Source organism: Choloepus didactylus, chromosome 6, assembly GCF_015220235.1.
Source record: "Choloepus didactylus isolate mChoDid1 chromosome 6, mChoDid1.pri, whole genome shotgun sequence".
NCBI classification, from domain to species: Eukaryota; Metazoa; Chordata; class Mammalia; order Pilosa; family Megalonychidae; genus Choloepus; species Choloepus didactylus.
This window is the reverse complement of record NC_051312.1, coordinates 17591470-17618554: the sequence shown is the minus strand read 5'-3', so window position 1 is coordinate 17618554 and position 27085 is coordinate 17591470. Positions and strand designations below refer to the sequence as shown.

Sequence of the window (27085 nt, the reverse complement as noted above, 5' to 3'; positions counted from 1 at the left end):
GAATCCAAGATGCTCTCAGTCTTCTTTCAAGAGCAGAAATTGAATTCCTTTATGGGGTGTGCCATGCAATATTTATTATTTGCTAGTGTGGGCCTGACTGAGTGCTGTCTTCTGGAGTATTGATACACTGCCATTTGTAATTCTCTGCTCTACACAGTGTCATGTCCCCCACCCTCTGTGTGAAGATGGTGGCAATATCTTTCACAGCTGGATTCTTTGGCTCATTTATCCAGGTATGTACCTTACTTCACCTCTATTTCTCTGGGCCAAATGTCATCAACCACTTCTTCTGTGACCTGCCGGAACTGATGACCCTGTCCTGCTCTGACACATTTGTCTTACTGTCATCATCTCCACGGTAATGGTTGTCTTTGGATTTGCATCTGTCCTGATTATCATGACATACTGCGGTCATATCATTGCCACCATTCTGAAGATCACTTCAGCTAAAGGAAGGTCCAAGGCCTTCAACTCATGTGCTTCACCCCTAACAGCAATACCCAATACTATGGCTCAGGCATGTTTATGTTTCTGTGCTCTAGCTCTGATGAGTCCATAACCAAAACAAGCTGCCTTCTGTTGTATAAAAGGTGGTGATTCCCAAGTTCAATCCATTGATTTATAGCCTAAGAAACCAGGGAATCCAAAATGCCCTAAAGAGATGGAAGATGAGAATATTCTCCTGACATTATTGATTATGGTGTTTTTTTAGGGTAAGGTAACAAAATATACAAACTGTGCCTAAAGAATGTAATAACAAAAGTTACTACCCTTTTAATAAATTGTAAGGCTCTACATCAATATCTGATCCCACTCCAATCCTGGGAGAAGATTAAAGTTCATCTCTTTGTAGTCAGGCTTGGCCATGTTATTTGCTCTTGTAAATGAAGCGTATGAGCCATGTGTCCTTTTAAGGCAGAGGCACTGAGCACAAGTGACATATGTTCCTTCAAGGCAAAGGCTTTATATGTGTTTTCCCACATTCTTGTCTCCCAATAATCTAATTTGTGTTTGACTGAGAAGGATGATGAATATGATGATGGCAATGGTGATGATGATGATTTTAATAATGGCACGATGTAGAAGAGCTCCAGCTAAACAAGTGGCATGTTGGACATATATGTTAGCAAGAAATAAACCTCTGTTTTAAATTTCAATACTGTAACTTAATCAACTCTATCATAAGTAGTATTGAAATTTGAACAGGTAGAGGTGTGTTATTTTAAAGGAAAATAAAGCCTTGACATTTCTGTTTTATAGCTATGATGCAGTTATAAAGGAATCTCTTATCAAATCAGAAAGGGTAACAATTCATGTTTGATAGAATAAAATATTTGGTATGAATGTCACCTGTGATGATATGGAGATTATATAAATAATTAATGTATAACTTTAGGTGGAAAAGGGTCAGCCAAAGCACCAAACTGTTTCCATTCTAGACATAGGCCTTAAGTGTTGAAACTGCAAAACTAATAGTACTGTAAAGATTACATAATAATGTAAAATATGTATGTTTAATCTGTTCAAATAAAGGATGTTGCTAAAAATAGATGAAGGAAGAAGAGACTATCAAATGACCAAGTATATTTGGAAAAGGACAAAATAATAGAATAGAATAGAATAGAGTAGAATAGAATAGAATAGAATAGAATAGAATAGAATAGAATAGAATATATTAAGAATGAAACTTGAAACTCAGTAGATGGTTTAAACATCCAAATTACACAGTTTAATGATAGAACTAATTAACCAGAAGAAGGATCTTTAAAAATTAAATGAGTGCTTTAGTAATTAAAAAAAAAAATGGATATTTCAGTGATGTGGAAGATAGAGTGAGAATATTCAAAATACATCTAACTGGTGTACAAGGACATAGAAAAAATGAAAAAAAGTGAAGGAGAAGAAAATTTCAGAATACTGTTTGCATTTAATAGGCAGCACAACAGGTTTACCATATTGAAGGAAAGGCTTTGAGACATGGCTATTCAATCTTCATGATCATATGGAGCTCAATATAAAATGTAGCTGCTCAATAAGTCATTTGATTTCCTTATTGGTGATGTTGAAGATGATAATGATGATTGAGTCAATCTTCTGCTCTCTTCCCACAAGATCCTCCCTCTATTGAATCCCACTGTGGACAGAACATCCCCTAAGTTTGAATTGGTAAACACAATGTCTGCTACCATTCACTTCTTCCCATGTTGATAGCAGACATTTGGACTTTCCTTTCCAATTAGTCTGATCATTCTCTCAGAATTTTCAAAACTGTGCATCAGGAAGGAGTGACTGATCATATTTAGGGAAATGAACTCTGTTTCCTTACTTCTGTGGATATGGCCTCCTTATGACTCTATAGGGATTTTCCGTTTTTATTAATTCTTGAATCCAGATGGCTGGAAGTGGTGAGAGAAAGAAGGAAGACATTTTTGATGGTTAGTGTTGATAAGTATTCATAGTCATCCACATATTTTATTATAAAAATGTCCCAGCCCTTACTCTAGGAAAATCTCCAAATTTCTAATTTCTGCCCTTATAACAGCTACCAGGCTAATTTTTCAGTTATTTTTTATTTTCAAGGATTCCCATGATTTTCTTCCTAATCTTGGTTCAGTTAAATAATTATGTGTTTCCATTGGGGATTGTTGTAATGATTCCCTAGAGAGAATGACAACTGAACCATCTTGAAGGGAGTATACTGCCACATGGAAAAATACTCTTTTTGTGAATTACCATTTATTCTGAAGACCTAGTGCTTTGCCTTCCCTGAAGAGGCCCTATTGTAAAGGAGAGAAAAGTCCTGCCCCAGTATCCCAATCCTAATGACCATTGAATAAATATCCTGACCTTCAATGAATTCAAGAAGTCTTTAACTTGGGAAACTTGGACAAAGTTCAGGGTGACTTAAAATACAATAATTATGTGCAAATGCACTAAGAGATTTCATTTTGGTGGGTAGAGGATACATGATTTTCATGAGATGTTCAAACAAATCATTGACTTAGAAGATAAAGAATCACTGTCCTAGATAATCTAATTCATAATTATTTCTTAATTGAGGAGAGGAAATATGCAATTTGAGAATGGGAGCCTCCTGGCTGTTTCAACCTTGTCTTATTCCATGTCTCAGGAGCCTTCCTAGAGTCTTTCTCTCATACTCTCATCTTTTCTTCAGTAGGTAGCAGCATGCTGGTCCATGGAATGCGATGGGAACTGCATGTCTTTGAACTTATTTGTTTTCCTGAGACTCTTAAGATGAAAAAGAGCTGTGATTCATACACTTTCCAGTTCTCCTGGGGACCTACCTTGTTACCCTGACCTGGAAGCTGGTCTCATCATTTGAATCAGGGTAAACACCCACCTGGACACACCCATGTACTTTTTTTCAGTTTCCTAACCCGTACAGACCTAGGATAGTCTTCTTCCATTAGTCCAAGGATGCTGTCAGTCTTCTGTAAAGACAAAAGCAGATCTCCTTCCTTGACTGTGCTACTCAGTATTTTCGTCTGGCATGGACAGAGCAGGCTGAATACTACTTCTTGGACACCATGGCCTATGAAAGATATGTCACTAATGGCAGCCCTCTGCACTACTCACCCATCATGATCCTGGGCCACTGTTGAAAGATACTTGACTTTTTCAAGTTAAATGAAAAGCTGGGAAGGTAGAAAAAGTGAAAATCTTGTTTTGTTTTATTCCTTGTGCTCTCATGATTAGTTACTACCAAAAAGGGATTTGTCTGAGGCAGTGACTTTTACACAGTTTAAATGGCCAGTTTCATAGGGTAGAACAAGGTAGATAAAACACCAAAAGGTGATTATGCTCTGAGAAGAGAAGCGCAAGTAGAAACTGTATGTACAGAACTAAGAGGAACCCAGGGCCCCAAGCAGCCTGTTCTCTCCTTCACCAATGTTCTTTATTTCTTCTACATCCTTTTATTGTTAAATAATTGTATATTTCAATAAATTAGAATTATGTATAAAATTAAACATATTAAAACTAAAAGTTATTTTAAATGAAGGCTTTATTCATTTATTTGTAATCAAGAGACAAAGAAGAAGAAGAGAAAGAGAGAAGTAGGTAATGTGGAGGTAGAGGGAGGCTTGGTGGGGTTACTCCCAAGGTTCATTATTCTCTCTACTTACACCTTGAACTTATTGGAGGAAGTGAATTCAGAGAAGGAGGTGGGGAAAAGGAAGCACAGAGGAGAGTGGGTGCCTTTGGAGTCAAGGGTGAGGGAGATTTTCCAAAGCTGGAGAGAATTTAAAGTTCAGAAACTCCAGAGCATGGGGGGCCTGGAGCAGGCTCCAAAGTAGCACCCTGAGACTGTGCAAGACCTCGGGAATGAAGGATGTTGAAGTGTGTCCGGGACAGGACATAGGCCCAAGAGTACTGGACACGCTAGAAATTCCAATGCCTTGAGATTGAGAAGAGAGCTGCAGAGAAACCACAACCAGGGATAACATGGAGATTCAGAGCCTAATGATGAGAATTTATTTATTTTTACAAACCAGGTGTCATATCTATTTACTGATCATTTCTCCAACATTTTATACTTCATATAGTTCTATTGCATAGATTTGAAGTTTTCTCTACTCCCACGTGCAGTTAGCAGGTAAGAAATTATCCCCACACGCAAATGGATTATAGGGCATATTGGGGCCTGCCATGTATTCCAGTGTAGGCAATGTTGTATCTTGAATCTCACAAAGAGTGATTTGTGGAGCAAAATGGTATTACTGAACAAATATATTTCCTCTGTTGTTCTGCCACTGTACCTAAATGTCACACTCTTATTATTTCTGCAAAAGTGTCTTAAGAAGCTGTTCAATGAAAGTATTAAATAATTATACTCCTTACAAGGGGAAACTTATAAGTACTATTTTATTAGCAAGGGCTAAATGAATAATTAACTCATTGTGTCCACTCCACTCCTTTCCTAGTACATATGTTTGTCTGAAGCAAATGAGGCTAAGTATGGCATCTCATCTAAAATATAGGTGCATTCCTGGTAAGTGAAATGTAAGAGAGCTCCTTCCAAAATTAATATTTGTGGGAATGATATTGAATAAATATTTTAAAATGAAACATTAGAAATCCAGAAAAATATGTTAGCAGGAAATCCAGATCAGAAAACAGAAATTATTTGTACTATTAATAGAGTGCATACTATATACTGCATACTCTGATGAGCATTATCCAATGTAATTTCTCTAAAGTACTGTTCTATTAAGTACCTTTACCTGCATGTGGCTTGGATATGTTATGTCTCCCAGCCACACAAACAGTAAGTGTGAGAGCCAGAATTCAACTGATATTAGCTGATTCTAAGGACCATCGTGGAAATTGCATTGTTGTCCCTCTGTCATAAATTAGTTTTATTGAGTTCCTTGGGGCCTCAATTTCCCCATTTATGCACAGGAAATAATGTCCTCTCTTCTATGCAGGCTGTTCTGATGAGTGAATCAAGTTAGGTACATGAGAATATATTTGTATATATCTATCTGAAATGAAATGCTTTGTAGACAGTAAAGTGAACATGCATATGTGTGAGTATATATATGTGCTGGTTTGGATGTATTATGTCCCCCAAAATGCCATGTTCTTTAATGCAGTCTTGTGGGGGCAGATGTATTAGTGTTGATTAAGTTGGAATCTTTGGGTTAGGCTGTTTCCCTGGAGATGTGTCCCACCTAACTGTGGGTAATACCTTTGATTAGACTAGTTCCCTGGAGGTGTGGCCCCACCCATTCAGTGTGGGTCTTGATTAGTTTACTGGAGCCTTATAAAAGCTCATAAACAGAAGGACCTCCGAGCAGCTGTAGCTTAGAGAGACATTTTGGAGAATGCCATTTTGAAACACAACTTAGAAGCAAGTGGATGCCAGCCACGTGCCTTCCCAGGTAACAGAGGATTTCCAGACGCCATTGGTATTCTTCAGTGAAGTTACCTACTGTTGATGCCTTTGTTTGAACATTTGCATGGTCATAAGACTGTAAATTTGTAACCAAATAAACCCCCTTTATAAAAGCCAATCCATTTCTGGTATTCTACATAATGGTGGCATTAGCAAACTGGAACAATATCCATAATTTGATGTCATCAAGCTCTATTACTAGCTAGTGGTGCCATCCATGCAAATCCCTTAGCTTCTCTGGCTTCAGCTTCCTCAACTGGAAATTGAAGTTATTGGACTAGACTATCTCTAGGTCATTTCTAGCTCAAATGACTTCAAAGATGACAAAGAAAAGCCTGCAATCATGGGATCATGATAGAAGTATGGGGAAATGAGGAAAGAATCCAGCAGGGACAAGACAAAATGGGGCATGAAACCTGTAGGGAGAAAAGCTCTAAGACAACTGTGACACCAGAAAGCAATTACCTGGGGATTTTGCTCCCTCTAATTGCCTTTTCTCCTTCACCTCTGCCCTTATGCATGCATTTAAGAGGATACTCCATTGTGGGAATCTCTCTTACTATCAGTGGACAGCTGTTTTCATGGACAAAGGGCAGATAATGGGGTGCAATAAGGTCTCCTGGAAAATTCAAGTGGAAAAGAAAAAAGCAATTATAACTTGGAAAGAGCTCTGTGTTCTTGTGTCATCTGGGTCAAATTATGTGAAATAGGACCTAGTGAGGACAACGGATTCTGTGTTATTGTAATATCTGTGCAAAATTTCTGGTAGCACTGATGTGTATCAAGTTTCAGGATCCCCAGTTTCACCTTCGACTATTTTTTGGAATCCTCACTTCCTCATACTCCACCTAAGACTCCTCAGCAGGTTCTCTTAACCTCCTTAACCAAGTTCTTGAAGAATTTTTTTAGCTTTTTAAACTTCGATGAAAAGAATAATCTCAAATATAAAATTTCAGGTAATATTCTGGGGTTAGTTTGAGGTCTGGGTCTAGTTCTTCAACATTTTAAGGTTGTTACCTTGTCCTTTTTAACCTGTAAAATGGGGAATGGGAGCATCTAGAATTAAATGAGACTCTACCTGACATATCACAAAATTTGAGCTAAATCTAAACTAATAATTTTCTTAGTTTCAAGGGAATTTGCTAAGATCAAGGGAAAGTTGCCAATGTTTGCTAACTTTCTCCACTCCAAGGGCTCTTTTAGTTTAATTTTTGCCCTGAAGGGTTTTGTTTTGGAATAATAATTTGATTTCAATTTATGTATGCAGCATTGATGCAAAATTTCTGCATTGAAAGAGATAAACTGTGTATTCACGTTATATAGTGATATAATAAAGTATTTATGTATGAGAAATTCCTAAGATTTATAAATGGATGTCTGTGCTTCCCTACTTCCTCTATTCCAAGGCTTCTTTTAATTTAATCTTTTAATTTAATTTTTGCTTTTAAGATTTTGTTTTGAATTAATAATAATTTGATTTCCATTTAAGAACACAACACTGACTCATTGAAATTTCTGTAGAGTGAGAAACAGAGTCACTACTGATATAAGGTTATATTATGATATAATAGACTTCTCATGTGTGATTCCATTAAGTTGTTTCAAAATTTTAAATCTCTCTCCAATGTCATGTTTGAAGATCCTGGGAGCCTGGAGTAAATAGACTGGGGAACACAGATGTCAGAGACTTCCACTCCAAGACAAGGTAGTTTTGGTCTAACTGTCCCTTATTACCTTCCCATACTTACATTGAAACATTCCCTGTGTTTCTTTACCTCATTTAGAACCTGGCACAACCTAGGAAACTGAGAATGTCCTCATTAGATCAGCTCAGCAAGAGGTTTTGATTACCTAGATCCACATGATAAAATCTCCAATCAGTATTTATTTGTCAGCTTTTCTTCTCCAAATTGTGTGGCAAAACATTCAAAGGGTTTAATCAAAGAGAGTTAGTATATACTCTTTCCTTTTTCTTCCTCTCTATCAAATTTTAACAGAAAGTTTCATGACAATTTTATCATGAATAAGAAAAACAATGCCCACTCCTCATTTTCTGGATACAGTTGATTATATAGAGTGCATTTAATTACGGCTGCCTCTTTCATTGAATTTTATTAGAAAATGAAGGACTTTAGTGCAACTGATGGGTCAACAGTTTGACTTCTCATAGATTTGACCAATTATGGTGGTGTTTGGAAAAGAATGTCTAAGAGAGCTTATTTTCAAAATATTTTCATGGAATGTAATTCATATTGTTGAACTTATCTGAGGACTTGTTTGGGCAGTATTGCATTCTTAGTACAAACAGAGGAAATGATTTCCAAAGTTCCTAAGTGGAATTGAAGTGAAACAGAAATGAGCTATTTATTCATTTTACACCCAAATCTGTGTGAAGGAAGCATTTATTAATGAAAAAATATATATATTTTGAGTTTTACACAAACTAATTTTCAGCATTCTTACTACCAAATAGTAAGTAAAACATGTCAACTAGTCCACAAACTGTATATAGATAGTTTCAAAAACCTGAGGGTTCTTAATGGTGGTGGGTGATTAAAATGTGCATCCCTACAGGATGGTAGATACAACAACATAAAATACAATAAATACAATAATTCACTAACAATTTTCCTCAGTTTATATTTAGACAACATCTAATTTAAGAAATCTCTTTATGAATAGCTCCATGGTGTTTCAGAGAAGAATAATGATGGGAAAGATAATTGCTAACATTTATTGTGTTCTTATTGTTTTAAGCCCTTTATATGTTTTAATCCCTGCAACAACCCTAGATGAGGTAAGTATTTTTAGTCCCTTTTTGTATTTGTGGCAACTGAAGCTCATTGAGGGTAATAACTATCTCAAATTCACAAAGACAATTCTACATTGTTTTTTAAAAATTGTGCATCTTTTATTCCAATTTAAACAATTATATTTCAAATGCTTTTCATTTGTGTTTTCTGCCACAAACACACTGTAAATTGGTATAGCATTTTTTTCTTTTATACTTTATCTTGGTGGTATTATATATCAGAACTAGCTTTCCCTCCAAAAATTACATAAATGCATATCTTGTTTTTTCTTATTCATAGTGAGCCATGCCTCCCACCATTATGAATGAATTTATGCCTTCCAAACTAATATAAGAACCTAATTTTCTCATCTATTAAATTTTTGCCAATATTTGGAATTATTCCTTAATTTCTATGTGTTCTCTTGACAAATCTATTCTTACAATAATGAATATTTTAATTTCTAAAACCTTTTAAAAGTTTATTCATTTTAGATAAATTGTAAGTTTACTGAAATTATATCTTTAACACCTGAAAGTTCAACTCCTCCATAATTACTAATCTTTTTCAAAATTTTTGTGGCTTTTATCAATGATTTTCTCTTTCATCTAGAGTAATGATGGATTGGAATGGAGGAAGTTCAACATTTTCTATCTATTATGAGTCTTTTAGTGAGCAAAATCATATTGGCCATACCTACGAAAACTAAGCAATATATCTCTGTATTATCTGGAAAATGAAATATTTACTTTGATGCCTTCTATATCACAATGTCTATCATAGCTTCATGTTAGTTTTCCATGGGCCCAATTTACCTGAGCTCAATCAAACTGAATGGAAAATGCTTTGTGTTGTTTTCTGTCTTCATAGCCCTAAGTGGTTTGTCCCGTATGAATATTAGATCCAAATCTACACTTGCCTGGAAGCAATGCCAGACTGTCTACAGGAATGATGATGATGTCTCAAGAATTTCCCCAAATTAATCCAGTAAATGCTGACACCACCTGCATTTCTTTCCACAGGTAGAAATGTCAACCATGGGCACCTCCTAGCAAACAAATGTAATAATGGCCAACAATGACTTAGCAGTTACTATGTACTGAACTGTATGTTCAGCACTTGCATCATTTCCCCTTGTAACTCTCCCATAACCTTGTAGTGCAGAGATTCTTACTGGCCTCACTTTATTATGAGTAAATCTGGGTTTAGTGTATTTAAGACACTGGGGCAAGTTCATAAAACAAGAGGGTATCAGAACACAAACTCCAAAATCAAAACTATTAACTTCAGTTCAATGCTGTTTTCAAGGAGGCAAAAACCCTAACATTTAGATGACAGTTGGGGTCAGTAGTGAACTGTACTTATTCCTATACAGAATGCTCAGTATGAAGGTGTATATAGAGGACTGATTCTGAAACTTTTTAGGTAAATGTGCTTTTTTTGTCCTACCAAAAATGATTAGAATTATAAATTATGCTATTTTTCAAGTCAGTTTGCAGAAGTTGTATTTAATCCATTTCTGGAAAAGTTGATACATTGTCATAGAGGGAGAACAATTCTTCTTGAGAATAAAAAAAGACATTTTAAAATCCCATTGACAATCTAGAATAGAAAGTCTATTTCAAAACTATTATAGGAAGATGAAACATGTTTTTATCATTATAAAAGAGTAATTATATTATGATTCACAGAATTCAGAGGTCTTTAAGAGACTTTTATTTTAACCAATGATCTCTACCTTAGGTATAATAATAACAACATTTCTCTTGTATAGATTTTAAGTTCCCACTTAACTTTTTAAATATTGCTGTTAATTATCATGAGAATTAATTAGGAACTTGAAGCACAAGGAGCTACTTCTTTTCTACCTTGAGGTAAAATGTGGGTTCTTTTCACCAGAAGGCCATCAAAGTATTTATTTTTGGGAGATAATTGGAGGAAAAGACTGGTACACATGAAACTGATAATTATATTTATTCCCTGACTCAGCAATTATTCCATTGCCTCCTTTCTGATTTTAGAAGAAATGAGGCAGTGATTCAAGGAAGAAATATTACAGGGATCACCCACTTCATCCTCTTGGGATTCTCAGATTTTCCCAGGATCTTAGCAGTGTTCTTTGTTACATCCCTGCTCATCTATGTTATGACTGTGACCTGGAACCTGTGCCTCATCGTCTTAATAAGGATGGATTCCCACCTCCACACACCCATGTACTTCTTCCTCAGCAACCTGTCCTTCACAGATATCTGCTATGTTACTTCCATAGTCCCAAAGATGCTATCCAACTGCTTCCAGAAGCAGCAAACAATCTCTTTTGTTGGCTGTATTGTTCAGCAGTTTGTCTTTTCAACCATGGGTCTGAGTGATTCTTGTCTCCTGACAGCCATGGCTTATGACCGATATGCTGCCATTTGTAACCCACTGCTCTATTCATCCATCATGTCTCCCAGCCTCTGTGGTTGGATGGCACTGGGAGCCTATATGGTTGGGCTCTCTGCTTCTTTTTCCCAATTAGGTGCCTTGCTTCAGCTGCACTTCTGTGGGCCTAATGTCATCAACCACTTCTTCTGTGACATTCCTCAATTGTTAATCTTGTCCTGTACTGATACTTTCTTTGTAAAAGCCATGCTTGCTATATTAACAATGATATTTGGAATAGCAAACATTCTAATTATCATGATATACTATGGTTATATTATCATATCTGTCATGAAGATCACTTCAGCTAAAGGCAGGTCCAAGGCTTTCAACACCTGTGCTTCTCACCTGACTGCTGTTTCACTCTTCTATATGTCAGGCATCTTTGTATATCTGAGTTACAGCTCTAGTGGTTCCTCCAGTGTTGACAGATTTGCATCAGTTTTGTACACTGTGGTGATTCCCTTATTGAATCCCTTGATCTACAGTCTGAGGAACAGGGAAATCAAAGATGCTTTGAAGAAGTTGCAGAAGAAGGGAGGGCACTGCTAATATCACAAATTGTGAGATGAGTAATAGATTTGGCAAGTCAGAATCAACCTCTTTAACTCACAAAGATATGCAAATAAGTGAGAATTTATAAAATTCATACTGTGTATGGCCAATGTAGGCTTAATTTGATACAGATAATATGACATTATGGCCCAACAGCTGAGTTGATGCTACAGAAACAACATACCTTTAAGCTGTAGAAGTCGTTATGTTCACTGTACATGGCGGTGACCACTTCATTTATTAATCTAGGCACAAGTATTTGTGAAACACAAGATTTAGAAGACCTTTATTACTTTCTGCTTCTGAATTTGATGCCCTCCCAATCTGTCTTCTTCACCTATGGATTAGTGGATGTCCAGAAACTTTGTCTTCTAAATATTCTGATGCTTCATAATGCAGACTAGGTGGTGACAACTATTGTTCTGTATATCTGACCCAGTGAGAATGAACAGAGAGAGGGCTTGAACATTTGGAGAAAAACAAAGCTATACAATTGGCCTGGTGGTACTTCTTGGAAAGACAAATCTGAACTAGCTAAAGTTTGTCTAATACATGTCTCAGTGACAATGTCCTCATCTCAATCAGCTTAAAGGAGCAGGATGCAATTTGAAGAGGGTTATGGTCCTTCAGTTTCATTTACTTCTGAGTTTGATGATTTAATCCTTGCATTTGTAGTTTGGTGGTGATTTCTGATGGGAGATGATATTCAAAATCTATGTCACATTCAATAGTAACATCTAATATTGTGATGCTCTAATGTCTGCTTATCCCCCCATTAAAACCAGAAAATTTGACCTTAGTTTATATACATGATGGGACCACATGATCTGATCATTTCTGATATTTCAAATTTCTGTGTAAGATTTGAGCGAGATAGATTTTCATGTGTGAGAAATCATTTTAACAGAGTCGCTGAATCCATTCACTGAATACTCCCTGCTGCAGATACCTAGAACAAACATGGAAAAGTGGTATAATTCTTTCTTATTGTCTGTGCTCAATGTTCTGTATCTGGACATTTATGGTTTTAGGGGGTGATACAATGGATTGCATACAGTGAATATTAGACCATATATATAAAATGACATATTGTATATGTTAAGGGTAGTTTAGTGCAGGATGTTTGAAACAGATCTACAAGCCAAGGTTGTTGAGAAGAATGAGAGGTCTTGGGGCTAGCAAGGGGTCTGCAGCCAATAATTCAAGAAAAGGAATTAAACTGGTTTGGCAAATTAATCTGAGAAGGGAGAAGAGGATTCCAAGTAGGTGGAGAAATTATCAAGTGGAGTGGGCTGAATGTAGTATAGGGAGTCCAGGAAATTAAGAATTGTTGTTTTGGTCAGACTATTACCCTTAATTAAATTGGGTCAGATTTTATCCTTTTATTTACTTAAGGGTCAAAAAGCCTAAATCATTGAGATCCTGTGGGTGAGTGTTTCTGTGGAATCAATAGCTCTCAGTGTAATTACAGAATTGTGCTTACATTGTCACAATCAAGTTTAGAACATTTTCATGGCCCCAAAAAGAACAACCCCTTGGTCCTTATCCCCCCCCCCCCATTAATGACACTTAGTTTGGTGTGGTAACTATTTACAGTTGGTGGAAGAACATTAAGGTATTAGCATGTTCTACTGTTGATACTAGAAAGTAAAGATCAAACTCATTCCTCATTAGAACTGTTTAAGTAGAAATGCCTGAATGTGTAGGATCTCTGGTATCACCCGATTTTTCAACTTCATTTTCACACAAGCATGAAAAAAGTCTAAACAATAGAGAAAGAGAATTAGAGCCCACAAAGAAGGCAGAACACACGGGAGACATGCATGTGCTTCAGTTGTTTCCAGTTCATTAGATCTCTCTGAATGTGCTGATGGGTTTGTCCACACCAAGTTGAGCATTTAGTTTTTAGTCCTTTGGTGATGAATGATAAAATTGTGCTACCTTCTGTACAATCAAGGAGAACAAATGTGGAAAGTGTTCAAATGACATTGTTGGCATGATTAGAGTTATAAAATATGTTATTTTGATCATTCGTAACTTTTTAAAGTAAAAATGTCTTGTATATTTTTTAAGCAACTTTTGGAGATTTCTAGAAAAGATGGAGGGTTTTACTCAGGTGTCTTTCTCATTCCCAGATAAATTCCCACTACAATAACTTGCAAAAGTTCCAAATTGAGAACAGTTTGTGACCACTGGAAATGATGCTTAATGAAATTCCACATCTGAGAAATATGAGAAAATTGTAATGTCACTGTAATGAGGACATTAGATTAAAGGAAGACATTAGTGATTGTAAGGTTTGAATGTGAAGTAAATAGGGAGAGGCCTTGACCATTCCTTGCTGACCAGTTCTACTTATAGATGCAAGAGGTGCCAAGTGAGTGTGAGCTTCAGAGTAATCAGGAGACCTTCAACAGTAAGTTCATTTAAGCAATTGAACAAGCAAAGCAATTCAGTGAATGCCTTCAGAACAGCAAAAGCTATTTGAAAAGATGCAGAAGCAAAACAAAATACAGCATTTGAAGCATTTACATTTATGTTGGTGTGTGCATGTGTGTGTATGCTAAATGCACTTCTTAGGAGGAAAAAAAATTGTAAACTATGACATAAACCAACAAGAAAAACTATTGTTTCATTGGATTGTAAGAAAATCCAGCTCCATCATATTGGATAGGATATTCTTAACATCAATGAATAAGAATAATAAATTTAAAATGATGTGTTAAATACGTATGGCATAGAGAAGCAAATACATAATCGTTAGGAATACCCATTATCAATGTGACATATAGGATTTAAGGAAAAGGATGAATCTGTCCAACTATTTTGGCCTTACTCATAATGGTGATTTAATAGTCATTAAATGCTTTGCATTGAATCACAGCAACAAAACAAGCTAAACTAAAAGTTAAAAATAAATGAAAAATTTTATGGTATCAGGGTTTAAAATTACACAAATTTTTAACTCAGTTTATGACCTTAAAGTGGAAAAAAAAGAAATTAAATAGTAACGAAGCAGTAAATGCTAAGGGTAAATTTAAATAGCAGAAATTAAAAAAAAATCTTCTGTTTTAGTTTTTGTAGAACTATTAAAAAATTAATCAATAACCTGGCAAAAGAATTAAGTCTCAACCATTTTCTGAAACAGAATCATGTTTGTCACTGCATCTGATCACAAGGTCTAAAACTCAATTAAATAATAACAAGTAAAAGAAACAAACAATCAACTAAACCAAGTTCAGAGGATTCATCCATTTGAACCCAGCCTCAATCAGCTGAATTCCAACCCATCTCCAGCTGACCTAAAAATTCAAGTGTGATAAATAATCTGTTGCTGCATCACTGAGATTTAGGATAGTTTGTTATGCAGCAATGGTTAAAGCAATACACTTTGAAATTAAAACAAAAACAAAAACAAAAACAAAAACAGCAACGACAACTACAAAAAAAAAAAACCCCTGCATTTCTCCATACCAAAACAAGCTAGTTTCAGAGCCAGGATCACCCAGTTACTCAGATGCTGGGCAAGCCATATAACATTTTGGTGTCTCAGTTGACTTATCTATAAAGTGGGAATACATTGTATCTACTTTGCTGGGTTAGGTTGATTAAAAGAAGATGATATTTTTCATGAACCCGTAATAGTGTCCCTGGCGCATAACAAGCATTATATATAAATGTTACAAATGTTATGTATTGTTATTTGAGGCATGCCATGTTGAAACAATTGAAAATGCTTAAATTGAGCTAAATTCTGTTACAGCAATTTCCCAGGTCAGGAAATTTAGACAGTGGAACTTAGAAACTAGTCCAAATTCACAAAGCTAATGAGTGAAGAGTCAGAATTTGAACACAGGGTCACAAATATCATAGCCTCCCCACAAAATTGCTTCTTATATGCAAGGTGCCAAATTACCTCCTGATAACCCAGGAATGTATGAATAGATTAAACCAGTAGTTATAAGATGTGGCCAATGCTAAATTTGCAGTAACTTCATTTTGAGAAAAAAAGAATATAAAGTGAAAAATAAAGGAACTGCAAGAATGAGTATAAACATTAACAAATAAAGAGGAAAAATAATAATTAGAAATATATTGGGCAAAAGAAGAAAAAAATGGATATCTGAAATTGACAGATATTCAATACAATAGATAAAAGAGATAATTTAATGGCAGTTTTCAAGAAAATAAGCGCATCCGATTAAGAGAAATGACTAACAAGAAAGAGATTTTAAATTTTAAAAGCATCTACAATGGAAAGTTAATATTTAGCACAAAAATGGAAGAAATGGATGACAATTTTCATTAAAACCATGTTAATAATATTAACCCAATAACCATAAAGAAAAATTGAACAGACCAGATGATAAGCACTGAAGTTGTCAAATAGCTTTCTAAATAAGGATATTAGGCTGAATGGCTTTGGGGTATTTATGGACAGATAATGTCAATATTACATAAAAAATTTCAGTACATCAAAATGATTAAAGCTAAGAGTATATTTTAAATTGCCTTTCTCCTAACCAAGAATATTGTACATTTTGACAAAGCATAGATACATGAGAAACAGACAGAAAGTAATTGAGGAGAAATGGAAATGCCAGTCTGGCTAACTCAATAAAACCAAATCAATCCTGGAAGTAATTTTTAAAGCCAGATTTCCAGCTCATTTAATTCATTCTATTGACATTCCAAAAAAATCCTAATGCTTTTTAATATTATCCTGATGCCTAATATCACAATTATAATAAACAATTCTAGAACAATTCTTGTGTCACCATTTACAAATGTGATTGTTAAGGTAATAAGAAAAATATGAGAAATCAGTTTTACATCAGGCTGAAATGATCAGTTAGGAAAAGATTTGTCTCTTGGGTGCAGTTGTGGCTATGTTATCATATTTTGACCTTATTTCAACATCAAATTTTAAATGAAGAATAAGCACATAAAAGTAATTTAGAAACACCTAACACAACCCTAATTCAAAAGCCTATTCTTAAATGACAAAAATTGTTGCAATAGTGCCTAGGACATTACAATAGTAACTTTTAAAGCCATTGTAAATTTCCTGATCCACTGTCCAAAGACATAATGGGAAAATGTCTCAAGAATAAATATAAATTGATACTATAAATCCCTGGTGACTCTTCCCCATGGACACCCATGATGCTAATATTGACCATAACTAAGCCAATTCCACATGGTCCTTGCTGCCCCTAGATACCAGGAAATGTATGTGCTACCACTCTCTCCTGGCCTTACAGAAATCAGAGAAAAAAATGAACACATTTTTCAACTCATTAGTGGCTATTTTGCCTGAAGCCCTTTAAAAAAAATTCAATTTTATTGAGATATATTCACATACCTACAGTCATCCATGGTGTACAATCAGTTGCTCACAGTACCATTAAATAATTGTGCATTCATCACCACAACCGATTTTGAACATTTTCATTACCACACAGAAAAAAGAATAAGAATAAAAATTAAACTAAAAAAAACACAAAAATATCCCATACCCCCATCCCTCCTTAATATTCATTTATTTTTTGTCCTCATTTTTCTATTAATCTGTCTATACACTGTACAAAGGAACTGGGAGCCACAAAGTTTTCACAGTCGCATGGTCACACAGTGGAAGCATGCCTGAAGCCCTGTTGAATGGCAACTCTGCATTACCGTGGAAAACTAAAACATAAAGAAGGTGTTGGAGTTGATGGGTCATGTATGTTGGTTCTGAGACCACAGATGGGTGTAATTGAACTAATCTTCCTTAGCCATACAGAGTTTATCCAACCTCAGTGGAATATTTAATGCATTTCCTTTAGGAAAATGGGGAACAAAATCAAAGTTCTTACTGTCAATGTTATTATTGAACATTATTCTTGATGTTTTGATCTATTCAAAAAGATATTATACCTACAAAGAGATATTTTTTAAAAGAAAAGTGTCTGTTATTATTTATAGTCTCTATGATTATAAACTGATTTGTTCAGAGACAATTAAATGCCTAGAAATCAAAAGATAGCAGCAAAATAGCCAGAATGAGAGAGTTAACTAAAAAATTGTGGTGTAAAATAATGTGTGAAATCTATTCCTCTAACATTTATTCATAAGATTCATGCTTCCTTATACAAATTACTAATATAAAAATTTACAACTTTACAAAATGATTTAAAAGTTTATGTGATCTTTATGTCTATGCTTATGCCAGTACCATGCTGTTTTGATTACTATGGCTTGGTAATAAATTTTAAGACTGGGAGGTGTCCAAACTCACTCTTCTTTTTCAAGATAATTTTGGTTATCTGAACCCCCTGTGCTTTCATGTAAATATGATAATTGGGTCTTCCAGTTTTGAAATGAAGGTGTTGAAATTTTGATTGGGAATAATATATCACTTTGGGTAGGACTGACATCTTAATGTTGAGTCTTCCAGTCCCTGAACATGGAATATCTTTCCATTTATTCAGGTCATCTTTAATTTCTTTGAGGAATGTTTTGTAGTTTTCTGTCTACAAGTCCTTTACATGCATGGTTAGATTTATCCCTAAATATTTGATTCTTTTTGTTTGTATAGTAAATGGAAATTTTTTTGTTTCTATTTCTGACTGTTAATTGCTTGTGTATAGAAACATTACTGATGTTAGGGTATTGATGTTGTACCTCACCACTTTGCTGAATTAATTTATTAACTCTAGGGGTTTTGTTGTGGATTTTTCAGGATGTTCTGTATATAGGATCATGTCATCTGCAAATAGGGATGGCTGTATTTCTTCCTTTCAAATTTGGGTTTTTCTTATTTCACATAACCAAATGAATCAAACTGAGAGCTCAGAAATCCACCCTTAGATTTATAGCCAACTGAGTTTTGTCACTGGGCAAAGACCACTTAATTGGCAAAGAATAGTCTCTTCAACAAATAGTGTTGGAAAAACTGGGTCTCCATTTGCAAAAAAAAAGAAGGCTGAACATTCCCTCAGACTTTACGTAAATATCATTTCAAAATGGATCAAAGACCTAAACATAAAGTCAGAAATAACTCCTAGAAGAAACTTAAGAAGCACATTCAAAACCCAGAGTTAGGCAATGGTTTCATAGACTTTACACCCAAAGCACAAGCAGCAAAAGACAAGATAAATTAAGGGGACCTTATAAAAATTAAAACTGTTTGTAATTCAGAGAACTTTAGCATGTAAGTAAACTGACAACCTACACAATGGGAGAAAATATTTGGAAACCACATATCTAATAAAGATTCAATATCTAGAATATATAAAGAAATCCTTCAACAACAATAAAATGACAAATGATTAAATTTCAAAAAGGGTAATGGATTTGAATAGATGTCTCTCAAGGAAGATATACAAAAGGTCAGAAAGCATAGGAAGAAATGCTCAATACTATTACCCATCAGGGAAATGCAAATCAAAACCACAAAGAAATACTCTTTCACACCCATTAGAATGGTTACTGTTCAAAAAAGGGAAAATAGCAAGCGTTGGAAAGGATATGGAAAATAGGGACACTTATTCATTGCTGGTGCAGCTGCTATGGAAAACAGTTTGGCTATTCTTAAAGAATCTATGTATAAAACTACTATAAAACTATCAATCCCAATACTAGATATATACCCTGAAGAAGTGAAAGTAGTGACTTGAGCAAAATTTCGATAGTCCATAGTGGCATTATTCAAAAGTTGGGATCAACCAAAGCATAGATAAATAAAATTTGGTATATACATTCACTGGAATATTATTCAGCTATAAAAAAGGAATGAAATCCTGATGCATACATCAATGTGGATGAACCTAGGAGGCATCATATTGAATGAAATAAGCCAAACACCAAAGGACAAATATCGTGTGATCTCACTGATTTGAAATAATTAGAATGAGGAAACTGTCTATATAGCTAAATATAGCTAATCAGAGGGCAGGATGGGGATAGGGAATGAGAAGTTAAGGCTTAAAATGTACAGGGTTCCTATTTGGAATGTTGGACATATTTTGGTAATGAATGGTTGTGATGATAGTACCACACTGTGAATGAAATTAGAACCACTGAAATATATATCAGAATTGATTAAAAAGAGAAATGTTAGATTGTATATATGGTAACAGAATAAATTAAAAAAAATCCATTGAACTACACTACACAAACAGTGAAATCTAAAATAAACCATGGTCTATAATTAACAGTACAATTATAAAAATGTGCTATCATCAATTATAATAAATATTCCACCCTATGCAAGGTGTAAATAATTGGAGTCCTATACTTCATGCATGTTTTTTTTTTTAAACCCTCAGTGTTCCAGTTTGCTAATGCTGCCATTATGCAAAATGCAAGAAATGGATTGACTTTTATAAAGGGGCTTTATTTGGTTACAAATTTACAGTCTGAAGGTCATGAAAATGTTCAAATTAAGGCATCAACGTGAGTATTCTTTCACCAAAGGGAGGCCAGAGGTGTCAGAAAACCTCTGTTAGCTGGGAAGGCACTTTTTTTTTGTTTGGTTGGTTTGGTTTTTCCATTTCCTTCATATATATATATATGAAGTTTCATATATATATGAAATTTATTATTATCAACTCTACTACTAGCTGGTGGTGTCATCCAGAGCAAATCCCTTAGCTTCTCTGGTTTTAGGTACCTCAACTGAAAATTGATGGTATTGAACCAGAAAATCTCTAGGTCCTTTTCAGCTCAAATGACTTCAAAGATAAAAATAAAAAACCTACAATCATGAGATCACTATAAGAGCATGGGGAAGTGAGGAAGGAATCCAGCAGAGACAAGTTTCAGTGCGGTATGAAACCTGTAGGGAGAAAAACTCCATGCCAACTGTAACACCAGAAAGCAATTACCTGGGGAGTTTGCTCCCTCTAATTTCCTTTTCTCCTTTTAACTCTGCCCTTATCCACACATTTAAGAGGATATCCCACTGTGTGAATGTCTCTTTGCTATGGCAGACAGCTATTTTCATGGTCAAAAGGACAGACAATGTGGTGCAATAAGGCCACCTGAAAATTCCTGTAGAAAAGAAATAAGCAATTATAACTTGGAAAGAATCCTGCAGGATCTGGGTGATATTCAGAAGGCAGGATCTTATGAGGCCAGTGGAATCTATGCTATCTAAGTATCAGTGATTCTTCCTGTATTACCTTCTGGGGTGAGTTTTATGGTCCTTTGCCTGCTTTCAACTATGTTTGTGGAACCGTCACTTCCACACACTCCTCTTAAGAGTCTTTCCCAGGTTCTATTAACAACTTTAATTAAATTCTCAAAGAAATTTTTTCACTTTCTAAACTTCAACAAAAAGAACAATCTCAAATATAAAATTTCAGGTAATATCCTGGGGTTGGGTGAGGGGTTGAAAATCTAATTCTGCAATTTAAGGATGTGATCTTGAACTTTATTACCTTCTATTTTTTAACCTGAAAAATGGGGAATGGGAACATCTAGAATTAAATGAGACTATGCCTGAAATATAAAAATTGAGCTAAATCAAATATAATAATTTGCTGGGTTTCAAGGGAATTGAAGAGCAAAAAATGCATGTCTACGTTTCCTAAGTTCTTCTTCTCCAAGGACTCTTTGAATTTAATTTTGCCCTTGAGGATCTTGTTTTTCAGATAATAATAATTTGATTTGCATTTAAGTACATAGCATTGATACAAAATTTCTGTGTTGCAACAGACAAACTGAGTCAATGTTCACATAAGCTTATGAAATGATGTAATAAAGTACTCATGTATGATTCCAGTAGGTCTTCTAAAATTCTACAAATATCTCTTCAGTGTCACCTTTGAAAACCCTGAGGACCTGGAGAAATAGAGTGGGGAGCACAGATTATCAGAGACACCCACTCTAAGCACAGGTAGTGTTGGTCTAACTGTCCCTTTGTAGCTTCCTTTACTTACATTGTGTTTATTCAGTCAGAATAAAAATTGCATTTTGTACCAGGCATAACCTAGGAAATTGACAGCATCCTCATTAGATCATGCTCCCCAGGCATTTTGATTAGCTAGATCCACACAGAAAAATTTCCATCCACTTTTTATTACAGCCATCTTTTCTTCTCTAAATAGTGTGGTGAAGCATGCAAAGGAATTAAGCAAAGAGTGTGTGTATTCAAGGTGTTTTTGTTTGTTTGTTTGTTTTCCATTTTCTTCTTGTATACCAAATTTTAACAGAAAGTTTTTGGATAATTTTATCATGATAAGGTAAGCAGTGCACAACTCCTCACTCTTCTGGGTAGGGTTGATTACATAGACTTCATTTAGTTATGGTTGCCTCTCATTGAATTTTATTTAAAAATGAAAAATTTTAGTGCAAGTGATTGGCCAACATTTTGACTTATTTTCACCTTTTTGACCAGTTATGGTGGTGTTCAGGGAATAATGCCTCGGAGAGTTTATATTATGAAAATATTTTATGGACTCTAACTTGTCTTGGTTAACATATCTGAGAACTTCTATTGGCAGTATTATATTCTTAGTGTAAACAGAATGATTTTCAAAGTTTCTAAAGCTGGAATTGAAATGATACAGAAATGTTTTATTCTTAATTTCATATCCAAAGCATTGTGACAGAATGATTTATTAATGCATAAACTGTATATATATATTTCTTCAGTTTTATACATATTGGTTTTCAGAATTCTTATCATTAAACAGTAAAACATCTCAATCAGTCCATGAACTGTTGACAGATAGTTTCAACAGCTGGAAGGTATTTACTGGTGGTGATTAAAATGTGGCTTCAAGAATTTTCAACTCTGCTGAGTGATAGGTACAACAATACAAGATACAAATAAATAATTCATTAATATTCTTACAGCTAAGAATAGAGTCAATCTTTATGAAGAGCTCATGGATGCTTGTTGATCTTCTCAAAGAACCAACTTTGGTTTTATTGATACACTTTTTTTAAATATATTCTCAATTCATTTATTTGTGCTTTAATCTTTGTTGTTTCTTTTCTTCTACTTCCACTAGGGCTGTTTGCTGTTCTTTCATTAACTTCTCAGTTGTTCTGTTAGGGCTTTGGTTTCAGCTCTTTCTTCCTTTTTAATGTATGCAGTTAGTGATATAAATTTCCCTTTCAGCACTGCCTTCACTGTATCCCAAAGATTTTGATATGCTGTATTCTCATTTTCATTTGTCCCCAGATAATTACCAATTTATCCTGCAATTTCTTCTTTGATCCACTAATTGTTTAAGAGTGTGTTGTTTTACCTCCACATATTTGTTAACATTCTGGTTCTGTGGTGGCTAGTGATACCCAGTTTCATTCCATTATGGTCAGAGAAAGTGGTTTGAATACTTTCAATCTTTTTAAATTTATTTAGACCTGTTTTGTGCCCTAGCATATAATTTATCTTGGAGAATGTTCGATGAGCGCTAGAGAAGAATGAATATCCTGCAGTTTTAAGAGGCAGTGATCTATATATAAGTCTGTGAAGTCTAATTCATTTGTCACATAGTATAGATTCTCTATTTCCTTATTGATTCTCTGTCTGGTTGTTCTATCTATAAAGGAGAATGGTGTACTGAAGTCTGCCATGATTATTATAGAAACATCTATTGCTCCCTTCAATTTTGCCAGTGTTTGCCTCATGTATTTGGAGCTTTTTAATTTGGTGTATAAACATTTAATATTGTTATTTCTTCTTGATGAATTGTGCCTTTTATTAATATGTAGTGTCCTTCCTTGTCACTTACTACATCTTTGCACTTAGCATCTATTTTGTCTGGTATTAGTTTGGCTACCCCTGCTTTCTTTTCATCACAGCTTCCATGAAATATTTTTTTTTCATCCTTTCATTTTCAATCTATTTGTAAACTTGGGTCCAAGATGGATCATACTCTTTAATCCATTCTTCCAGTCTGTGTCATTTCATGGGGGTGTTTAATCCATTCACATCCAAAGCTATTACTGTAAAGGCAGTACTTGAACCACTCATCTTATCCTTTGATTTTTATTTGCCAGATATGTTTTTCCCTCTCTTTCTTTAAGTTACCTTAATTATACTCTTCAATTCTGAGCCTTTCTCCAGACCTCTGTCTCCTGTCTTTTTTTTCAGCCAACAGGACCCCCTTTATTATTTCTTGCAGGCAGGCCTCTTGTTAACACATTATCTCAGCATTTGTTTGTGAAAGTTTTAAATGCTTCCTCACTTTTGAAGAACAGCTTGCTGGATAAAGATTTCTTGGTTGGCAATTGTTTGCTGTCAGAATCCTAAACAAGTCCTACAAATGGCTTCTAGCTTCCATGGTGCCAGTTGAGTAGTCAGTACTTAGTCTTATCTGGTTTCCTTTGTATGTGGTGAATTACTTTTCTCTTCCTGCTTTAAGGACTTTCTCCTACTCTTCAGCAGTCTAATTAGTATGTGATTAGTATGTGTGCATGTCTAATTAGTATGTGATTAGTATGTGTTGGAGGGGTTAGATATGGATTTATTCTCTTTGGAGTCCATCTGGCTTCTTTGATTTGCATATCTTCTTTGATTTGCAGCACATACTAATAACATACTATGTGATTAGTATGTGTTGGAGGGGTTAGATATGGATTTATTCTATTTGGAGTTCATTGGGCTTCTTTTATTTGCATATTTATATATTTTATAAGTGTGGGAAGTTTTCCTCAATGATCTCCTCAGATACTCTTTTCAGCCCTTTAATCTCTTCTTCTGGGACAACAGTGATTCTTATATTTGTGTGCTTTATGTTGTCCATCATTTCCCTGAGATCCAATTCAAAATTTCCATCTCTTTCACCATTTTTACTTTTGTGCATTTGCATTCAATTGCTCTATCATCTGGTTCACTTATTACTTCTTCTGTCTCTTCAAATCTGCTGTTGAATATCTCTCATCTATTTTTAATTTGATCTTCAGTATCTTTCATTACCTGTACTCAAGCATAACTGAATAGCAAATGCTTCATTTGGTATGCATCTTCATAGCTCTAAGTGATTTGTCTTACAAGATCAGTGGTTTTGAATCCACACTTGCGTGGAAGAAATTCCAAAATGTCTATAGGAATGATGGTGTCTCAATAATTTTCAAAAAACTCAAGCATGATTAAAATTCTTATCTGCATTTAGAATCATCAGTGATGTGGGCATCTCAAAGCAACCTATGATAATGATTGCCAACAACAATTGATGTGCTGAAGTGTGTTGAGCACTAGCATCATATCCTCTTATAACTCTCCCATAACATTGATGTTCATGAGCTCATATGTTATTATGGGTAAATGTGGATTTAGTGTAAGTCACTGGGATGTATGCATAAAAACAAAGCATATACAAACTGAAACTCCAAAGCCCAAACCCTTACCCAGAGTACTAAGTTCTTTTCCAATAGACAAAAATATCTTAATAGTGAGATGATAGTTGAGGCCAACAGTGGACTGAACTTGTCCAGCTTTAGAATGCTTAAAATGAAAGATTTCAGAGAGGATGGACTACATAAATTTATTGAATATACAAGGTTTACCCTAGTGAATTAATCAAAATTGATATTCTGATGTTATTTTTCAAGCCAGTTTGAAGGCATTGTACTAAATAAATGCTTAGTACGTATATTAAATATTACACCTACTTATGTAATATGAAGCATATATTGTAAAGTCATGAAAAGGTGCAACAATTCTTGAAAGTAAAAGAAGATATTTTAAAAATCTCATTGCCAATATAGAACAGAAAGTCTATTCCAAAATAATTGTAGGAAGATGCCACTTATATTTGTATTATTATAAAATAACAGTTATACAATGAGTTACCAGAGTTCTTTAAAAACTATTAATATTATCATTGATCTCTATCTTATGCTTAATAATCATAGCATATTTAAGATACAGTTTTTAGAGCTGTCACTAAAATTTTTAAATATCACTGTTCTTATGAGACCACATAAATTAATTTGGACATTGATATACTGAATAGCTACTTCTTGAAGACTTTGCACTAAAAAGATGGATTCCTTACATCAGAAGGATATCAAAGTATTTACTTTATAGAGAAAATTGGAGGAAAAGACTAGCGTATATGAAATGATAATGACATCATTTCTCCTGGGTCAGCAATTATTCCCTTGCCTTCTTTCTGATTTTAGAAGCACTGAGGCAATGAGTGGAGGAGGGAATATTACAGGGATCACCCACTTCATCATGTTGGGATTCTCAGATTTTCCCAGGATCTTACCAGTGCTCTTTGTTATATTCCTGCTGATCTACATTATGACTGTGATCTGGAACCTGTGCATCATCACCATAATAAGGATGGATTCCCACCTCCACATGCCCATGTACTTCTTCCTCACTAACCTGTCCTTCATAGATATCTGCTATATTACTTCCACAGCCCCAAAGATGCTCTCCAACTTCTTCCAGAAGCAGCAAATGATATCCTTTGTGGGCTGCATTGTCCAGTACTTCATCTTTTCAACTATGGGACTGAGAGAATGTTGTCTCCTGACAGCCCTGGCTTATGAACGATATGCTGCCATTTGTAAGCCACTGCTCTATTCATCCATCATGTCTCCCAGGCTCTGTGGTCAGATGGCACTGGGAGCCTATATGGCTGGGACTCTCTGGTTCTTTACCCCAATTGTGTGCCTTGCTTAAGCTCTACTTCTGTGGGCCTAATGTCATCAACCACTTCTTCTGTGACATGCCTCAGTTGCTAAACTTGTCCTGCACTGACAAATTTTTCATACAGATCATGCTTGCTATATTAATAATGACCTATGGGATAGCAAGTGTCATAATTATCATACTATCCTATGGTTATATTATCATTTCCATTATGAAGATCACTTCAGCTAAAGGCAGGTCCAAGGCTTTCAATACCTGTGCTTCTCATGTGACCACAGTTTCACTCTACTATACATCAGGTATGTCTGTCTATTTGAGTTCCAGCTCTGGTGTTTCCTCCAGCTTTGATAGATTTGCATCGGTGTTTTACACTGTGGTCATTCCCATGTTGAATCCAGTGATTTATAGCTTGAGGAACAGAGAGATTAAAGATGCCTTGATGAGGTTGCAGAAGAAGAGAGGGCCCTGCTAAGGTCATAGATTGTAAGATATGTGATAGATTTGGCAAGTCATCATCAATCACCTTACTCACAATAATATGCACACAGATGGGTATTAATAAGATTTATACTGTGTATGTACAAAGACATATTTTGCATCAGATATTAGGCCATTATGGACCAAAAACTGAAGTTATTCCATAGAAACATCTTAAGTTCATGTCTTGGAGGTCCATTTTGTTTACCCTTGTTCTTCTGTGGCCATTTATCAATCTAACCCTAATTATTTTTGAAACACAAGGTATGAAATTATTTTGCTTCTGAGATCAGGGCCTTTTCAATCTAAGTCCTCTAT

At 35.0% G+C, this 27085-nt stretch overlaps 1 protein-coding gene and 1 pseudogene across 1 annotated transcript; both read left to right on the top strand.

The window, feature by feature from the left end:
- Window positions 1-8709: 8709 nt before the first annotated feature.
- On the top strand, window positions 8710-11682 carry LOC119536634 (olfactory receptor 5AN1-like). The gene is made up of 2 exons (XM_037839475.1): window positions 8710-8714; window positions 10731-11682. The coding sequence occupies exons 1-2, from the start codon at window positions 8710-8712 to the stop codon at window positions 11680-11682; spliced, it is 957 nt and encodes a 318-aa protein (XP_037695403.1).
- A 14140-nt stretch (window positions 11683-25822) lies between these two features.
- On the top strand, window positions 25823-26762 carry LOC119538104 (annotated as a pseudogene).
- The last annotated feature ends 323 nt before the right edge of the window (window positions 26763-27085 follow it).